We start from the raw sequence: 8,067 nt of genomic DNA on the forward strand, positions 1-8,067 counted from the left end.
CAATAATTTCAGAGCATAACTTGTCCCCCTTTTTTATTTTTAGTTTTTTTTTTCTTTGTTTGTTTCATTGATTTTTTTCACCATGTGCCTGCCCACATTTTTCATGTTTGTGCTTTTTGCCAGGGCTGTTCATTATTCTGTCATTTAACACCCTCTCTGCGCTAACGCTTTGTCTTTCACCACACCATTAACATACCCTTTGCCTTTGCTCCATTACCTTCTTGCCAGTTATTCTGCGACCCTCTGTCCTATCCAACACCTTCCCTTTGTTACCTTTTGCCCCACCCCTGCTTTTTTTGTTTAAAACCTATTACATTTCTAACCTTTGCCAGTTCTGATGAAAGGTCACTGACCTGAAACGTTAACTCTGTTTCTCTCTCCACAGATGCTGCCAGACCTGTTGAGAATTTCCAGAGTTTCTTTCAACTCTGTGTCTAGCTTCCAAAGCCAACTACTTTCCAAAAGCCAACTGACTGTGCTTGGTGACAGAGATTTTAAAAAAACACCTGATCAAATGGATTCTCTCTGCTTCAACTCCCAACTAAGCAAGCCCAGCTGCTGCTTTCACCTCTCTAACTCTGTCTCTGTAAGCACTCATGAAGAGATCTTTGTACTTTAAATTTTAGGTGGCCGACAACCTTTTGAAATTCTTACAGCTGCACACAATTCCCAAAAACTAAAAGCAATCTCTAAAATATCAGTACAAGACATGATGTAGATGATTGTAACAGAGGCAGTATACAATAAAGGATACAATTCTAAAGTGGGTGCAGGGCCTGAGGGACCTGGGAGTATATGTGCACAGATTGTTAAAAGTAGCAGGGCAGATTGAGAAAGCAGTTTATAAGGCTTAAGGAATCCTGGGCTTTATAAATAGAGGCATAGAATACAAAAGCGAGAAAGTCATGGTGAACCTTTATAAAACACAGGTTCAACCTCAACTGGAGTATTGTGTTCGGTTCTCACCACAATTTAAGAAGGATGTGAAGGCGTTAGAGAGGATGCAGAAAAGATTTATGAGAATAGTTGCAGAAATGAGGCACTTCAGTTATGTGGGTAGATTGGCGAAGCAGGGGCTGTTCTCCTTAGAGAAGGGAAGGTTGAGAGGAGATTTGATAAAAATGATCAAAGTCATGAGGGGTCTGGACAGAATAGATAGGGAGAAACTGTTCCAATTGGCGGAAGAGTCGAGAACCAGAGGGCACCAATTTTAAGGTGAATGATAAAAGAACCAAAGGCGACATGAGGTTTTTATTTTTTATGCTGTGACTTGTTGGGATCTGGAATGCACTGCCTGACTGTATCTGCCTCCATCGCACTATCATGGTTTTCAAAACGGAATTGAATAATTATCTGAAGAGGAAAAAAAAGTTTAGGGTTGCAGGGAAGAGGCATTAGCATGGATTAGCTGAGTTACTCTTGCAGAGCAGCAGACACCACAGGAAGAATGACTCCTGTGTTGGAACTGTTTTGTCATTCCTTCCCAACTTAGATGTAGTTGTCTATAAATATAAAAATGCCCAATTATGTGCACCTTAAAGCACAGCCCCTAAAAGGTGGTATTGATTGTTTTCAAATGAACTGTTTTCAAGTATCCTTGACCCATTGTTTGTAGATATGGAATTTCTGGAGGTACTTACAGAAGGTCTGGAGAGGGTACTGCTGGTGCGAGGTGGTGGTTGTGAAGTCATCACTATTTACTCTTAAACATGACTACTTTCTGAAGACATATGTGGTGGAAACCTGACAGCAGAAGATATTCCAAAAACTTGTGTTTTAATAAACACTCCTTTTGTTGGTCAACCTTTCAGACAAAGATTCCTATGGCTCATCTTCCAAGCCCATTGTCTCTTGAGGCATTAAGTGCTGTTCCTAATAAATGCAATTAACTTCAAAAGTCCAGCACGAGTGTTGCAGTATGACCAAACAATGTTCAGTGACAGGTTGTTACAAATGTGAAGACAGAATAAAGATTGTGTAAAAAGTACATTATTCTTTACTCTGTCAGGAATAATCTTAGACTTTGGGCTTGGAATCGATGCCTGGAGAGTCAGTATTGAGCTTAGCACTGCTTTTTTTTGGTCAGTTAGGAATACATTTATTGAAACAAGCTGCTGTTGCAGCTTGACTGTAGTGCAGCCTAATATTATACACAAGGACGCAGCTGGCAGTCGCAAGTTGCAGTCGTGTCTCCAACACTACATCCCCTATATTGCAGAATATGGATTTTAAGATATTTTGACAAGTTTAGCTGTTTGTTAATGGATAGCTTTTAACAGTGTTTTTCACAGATGACACTAATTATGAAATAGTGGGATCCAAACTGTCTCGCTGTATCTTCCAAGGCTTGTGATTGTGTAATTGGCAAAAAAAAACTATTTATTTTAATATTTATATTTTTCCATGTTGTCTAGAATAAAAAGCACTGTATGGCTTCTCTTGTATGTACTGAAAATAATTAGGACCATCAGCTGGTGGACCACATTTTTAAATAAATGTACTGCAGCCTTATGCTGTGTACGGAATTAGTGTCCCAGTGACAGCTTGTAATTGCACAAGAAAAGGAGCTGCTATGTGTTTGGTTGAAAATTTTTGCAAAACTATTGTCAGCTGTTAAATTATTCTAGTAGTTTGGAGCTTTTCCTTTACTATAATGTGTGTTTGTTTGCCATATTAGAAGTCAACCAAAATGTTATTTTTCTCAATAAAGCACTGTATAAAGTTTCTCAAACCAAACTTTGTTTCCATATCAAAGCTGTTCCTTGATAGCCAATTAGTTATAGGGCATTTGTTGGAGTTCTGGGATCTGGTGATGATCAAATCCACAAGCCGCATGGTAAGTTTATAATCTTGGATAAGTGCAGCCTAATTCAGAAAAATGAACACTTTTTTCAGTCTTGTGTCCTATTGTATTGTTTCATTGCATCAACAGAGCATGGTCATTTACACCGTTGCAACCCAAGTCCCATTGTGAAGGATAACTAACACTGCAGTAGTGTTTGCAACACAATTCAGAAAAGATGGCCCTATGTTCGTAGTGCTTGGCAGCCGTGGTGTTACCGTGGCGTTACCGTGGCAGATATACATTTATTTTTTCTAAGTAAGATTTTAAAATTTCGAGTGCCTCAGTACCCTGATTTTCCATTTTTAATGATTGAAAGTGGTAACTATTCTTTTCCATCTGACATTTCACCAGCAGTTGGAGCTGCCTGGCCAGTGTTGAAGGGATTTTTATTATGACGAGCTGCAGGGAACAGCGAAAAACAAATGCAACTGTAGTGATATTCAATGAGTATTCTTTTAAAGAAGCAACATTTTTCATTGTTTTGCAGATAAAGACCATGAGTGGTCCATCTTCCCCACCCTCTCCTCCAAAATAAAAAATCAAGTTTTAGGTGAGACACTGCACAGGAGAGTTGGGAAAACTCTGGTCAACATCTGTTTCCAAGACCACGTAGAGGGAAATCTTCATTTCCTAGAAAAGATAGGGACCAGAATTCTCTCCTCTGCCACCGCCATTTCTCCCCCACCCCCACCCCCACCCCTCCAAGCTGCTAGATGTATATAAAGCATGTTTACTTCACAAAACCTGTACCAGATAGAGATCTATGGGACTCGGAGTAGATTTGTAAATGAAGATTACAAAGAGATTAAAATTGAATATTTATGAAAATAGTATTTCCATAGTGTAGCTCTCTTCTAAATAAAAATGTTTTTATGTAGTTAACTAAGGGTAGATTCTCTGCACTTTTTAAATAAGTGACTACTGCTTACCATATCAGCAGCAAAGAATAATCCAATAAAATTTCTATGCCAGATAAAGTAGTCTTAGTGCAAAGATTACAGTGAAGAACCTAACGAAACCAGAGAAAGGGAATGGAAGCTAATCTGATGCTCAAGTAGTAATGAACAAGAGTGAAATTACTTCTGTGGTGTAAGACGATACTGTACAAGTAAGTGAAACAAATTGCAAAATAAGTACAAGTCACTCCCTTAAAGCTGGACACCAGGTTGTCCATCTAGATCAGATAACACTGCCCAATAGGCCTTGTTCTGAACCACATCTAAATTTTTTTCTCAGTGTCGCAAGTAATTCCATTGCTCATCAGCAACTTATTTTTCCCCATTTTTTTCGATGGTTCTATTTAGTCAGGAATTGCTACAAATGTAACTTTTTTGCAAAGTTTGTATTTCTAAGTACTTAGTATTAATTTTGCCCCTTCATTCTCCCCTACCTTGAACTAGTGACCAGCAGTCACCACGTCAGACCTCCACTGAGTGACCATACTGGGCAATTTGAGGTTTTTTTTATTTGTCCATGAGATGTGGGTGACGCTGGCTAGGCCAGCATTAATTGCCATCTCCAATTGCCCTTGAGAAGGTGATGGTGAGCTGTCTACTTGAACTTCTGCATTCCTTGGGATCTAGGTACACCAACAGTGCTGTTAGGAAGGGAGTTCCAGGATTTTGACCCAGCGACGGTGAAGGAACAGTGATATAGTTCCAAGTCAGGATGGTGTGTGGTTTGGAGGGGAACTTGTAGATGGTGGTGTTCCCATACATCTGCTGCCCTTGCTTTTCTAGATGGTAGAGGTCATGGATTTGGAAGGTGCTGCCAAAGGAGCTTTGGTGAGTTGCTGCAGTGCAGCTGGTAGATGGTACACACTGCTGTCACTGCGTGTCAGTGGTGAAGGGAGTGAATGTTGAAGGTGGTGGATGGGGTGCCAATCAAGCAGGTGGCTTTGTCCTGGAGGGTGCTGAGCTTCTTGAGTGTTGGAGCTGCATCCATCAAGGAAAGTGGAGAGTATTCCATCACACTACTGACTTGTGCCTTGTAGATGGTGGACAATCATTGGGGAGTCAGGAGGTGAGTTACTCACTGCAGAATTCCCAGCCTCTGATATGCTCTTGTAGGCATGGTATTTATGTGGCTGGTCCAGTTCAATTTCTGGTCAATGGTAACCCCCAGATGTTGATAATGGGGGCTTCAACAATGGTAATGCCATGACTGCCCCCCCCCCCCCCCCCCCGCCCTTTTTATTTTTTATTATTTTGTTTCATTCATTTTTTTGCCATGTGCCTATCCACTGCTTTTCTTCATGTTTGTGCTTTGGGCCAGACTGTTCTATTTTTCTGTCAATTAATATCCTCTCTGCACTAACACTTTGTTTTTTAGCATACCATTAAAACCATTGCCTTTGCTCCATGACCTTCAGGTCAGTCATTCTCTGTGACCTTGGCCTTTCAACGCTTTCTCTTTGGTGTTAACTCTTGCCCCACCCTCGCTTTATTTGCTTAAAACCTATTACATTTCTAGCCTTTGCCAGTTCTGATGAATGGTCACTGACCTGAAACGTTAACTCTTGCTTCTCTCTCCAAAGGTGCTGCCAGACCTGCTGAGTATTTCCAGCATTTCTTGTTTTTATTTCTGATTTCCAGCATCTGCAGTATTTTGCTTTTATTTTAGTGTTTTATTCACTGCCACTTCTCTTCCAGGAATGCCTACCTTGAAGTTCTGCTCCTCTCTCCAATGGGATTTTCGTTCATCTCTTTTACCTTGTTCTCCTTCATTGCTGTCTATTTCCCTCCTGGTGTTTGATATAGTGTCTGCCAAAACTCATTTTCACAGCCACACCTCCTTCCACAGTGACTGTCTTCAGCTCCGGCTTATTCCACGTGGATTCCAACTGAAGTTTCACCCTTCATGTTTTGAATCCACCCAGGATTACAAGTATCTCTGAGAAATACAACGTTCCTCCGACTGCTGTTCTCGCCGCATCCTGAGATCCACAGTCAGTGCCTTGCACTGCCACATGTACACACTGGATCTCTCTCTCCGGAAGCACCGTTTCACCTTATCTCAAAGCTGTTCTACTCCGCAGTTTAATTTCATCCACGCATTAACAAAAAACGTTTTTTCTTCCTTTCAGATGTTGAGGAACGCAAACTCCAGCAACTGATGGGGACTAATGCCCCTCCAGATCCTTCTTCCCCTTCGCTTCCCTCTGACCCCACCCCTTATGATCTGACCCCTTGCCATATATCACTACACCCTCTGACCTTCCCTCTCTGACCCTGAAAGTTTTGTATGCAGCAAAGGACTCCGTTTTATCCCTTTACTTCCCCACCTCCATGAATTTCGCACTCGGCATGACGTTGAGCTCTTCTGTCGCCTTCACCTCCGGGCTCACTTCTTTGACCAGGAGTCCTCCCCCCGACCAGCAGACCCATTCACCCACCTCCAGCATTCTCCCTCCACCTGGACCCCTTCCTCTGGCCTCTTACCCGCTCTTGATCTTTTCATTGAAAACTGTTCTCTACCACCCTCATTCACTCTAACCTGTCCCCTTCTGAACTTGCTGCACTCCGTTTTCTCAGGTCTAACCCTAACATTGTCATCAAACCTGCAGACAAGAGTGGTACTGTTGTTGTCTGGCGTACCGACCTCTACCTTGCAGAGCCATAGTGCCAACTCGCAGACACTCCTTCCTACTTCCCCCAGGCCATGACCCCACCACCGAACTTCAAGCTACTGTCCATAGGACTGGCACTGACCTCATCTCCTCTGGAGATCTTCCATCTACAGCTGACAACCTCATAGTCCCTCAACCCCAGTCAGGCCGCTTCTGCCTCCTTTCCAAAATCCACAAACAGGACTATCCCTGCAGACCCATTGTTTCAGCTTGTTCCTGCCCCACTGAACTTATTTATTCCTATCTTGACTCTATCTATTCTCACCTGGTCCAGTCTCTTCCCACCTACATCCGTGACTCTTCTGATGCCCTACATCTTTTTGACAATTTCCAGTTTCCTGGCCCTAACTGCCTCCTCTTCACTATGGACGTCCAATCTCTCTACACCTCCGTCCCTCACCAGGGCGCTTTGAGGGCTCTCAGCTTCTTCCTTGAACATAGGCCCAGCCAGTCCCCATCCACCACCACCCTCCTCTGCCTGGCTGAACTTGTTCTCACATTGAACAACTTTTCCTTCAACTCCACTCACTTCCTTCAAGTAAAAGATGTTGCTATGGGTACCCGCATGGGTGCTAGTTATGCCTTTCTTTATGGGATATGTTGAACATTCCTTGCTCCAGTCCTACTCAGGCCCCCTCCCCCAACTCTTTTTCCGGTACATTGATGACTGTATCAGTGCCATTTCCTGCTCCCGCCCTGAACTGGAAAACTTTATCAACTTTGCTTCTCATTTCCACCCTTCTCTCATCCTTTCATGGTTTATCTCTCAACACTTTCATTCCCTTCCTTGACTTCTCTGTCTTCATCTCTGAGGATAGGCTGTCTACTAATATCCATTATAAGCCCACCGACTCCCACAGCTACCTCGACTACACTTCTTCACACCCTGCCTCCTGTAAGGACTCCATTCTATTCTCCCAGTTTCTCCGCCTCTGATGCATCTGCTCTGATGACGCAACCTTCCATGACAGCGCTTCTGATATGTCGTCTTTTTTTTCCTCAACCGAGGATTTCCCCCCCCCACCATTGTGGTTGACAGGGCCCTCATCCCTTCCCCTCCCTCCCAGAACCACGACAGGGTTCCCCTTGTCCTCACTTTCCGCCCCACCAGCCTCCACATCCAAAGAATCATCCTTCGCCATTTCTGCCACGTCCAGTGTGATGCAACTACCAAACACGTCTTCCTCTCCCCTCCCTGTCAGTATTCCGAAGGGATCGTTCCCTCTGCAACACCTTGGTCCACTCCTGCATTACCCCCAACACCTCGTCCCCTTCTCACAGCACCCGCTTGCAATCGCAGGAGGTGTAATATCTGTCCATTTATCTCCTCTCTCCTCACTATCCAAGGCCCCAAATACTTCTTTCAGGTGAAGCAACAATTTACTTGTACTTCTTTCAATTTAGTATACTATATTCACTGCTCACAATGTGGTCTCTTCTACTTTGGGGAGACCAAACGCAGATTGGGTGACCGCTTTGTAGTACAGCTCCGCTCAGTCCAAAAGCATGACCCTGAGTTTCCGGTTGCTTGCCATTTCAACACACCCCACTACTCTCATGCCCACATATCTGTCCTGGAATTGCTGCAGTGTTC

At 43.3% G+C, this 8,067-nt stretch overlaps 1 protein-coding gene across 2 annotated transcripts in view; it reads left to right on the forward strand.

Annotated features, from left to right (window-relative positions):
- slc12a4 (solute carrier family 12 member 4) overlaps positions 1–2,737 on the forward strand; it is a 207,711-nt gene extending 204,974 nt beyond the window's left edge. For both annotated transcript variants that reach the window (XM_068049479.1, XM_068049480.1), the window contains exon 24: positions 1,616–2,737. In XM_068049479.1, coding sequence (XP_067905580.1) covers positions 1,616–1,707 — 92 coding nt within the window. In that variant the 3' untranslated portion in view covers positions 1,708–2,737. The remainder of the gene's footprint in view (positions 1–1,615) is intronic.
- Positions 2,738–8,067: the final 5,330 nt, after the last annotated feature.

Source organism: Heterodontus francisci, chromosome 17, assembly GCF_036365525.1.
Source record: "Heterodontus francisci isolate sHetFra1 chromosome 17, sHetFra1.hap1, whole genome shotgun sequence".
NCBI classification, from domain to species: domain Eukaryota; kingdom Metazoa; phylum Chordata; class Chondrichthyes; order Heterodontiformes; family Heterodontidae; genus Heterodontus; species Heterodontus francisci.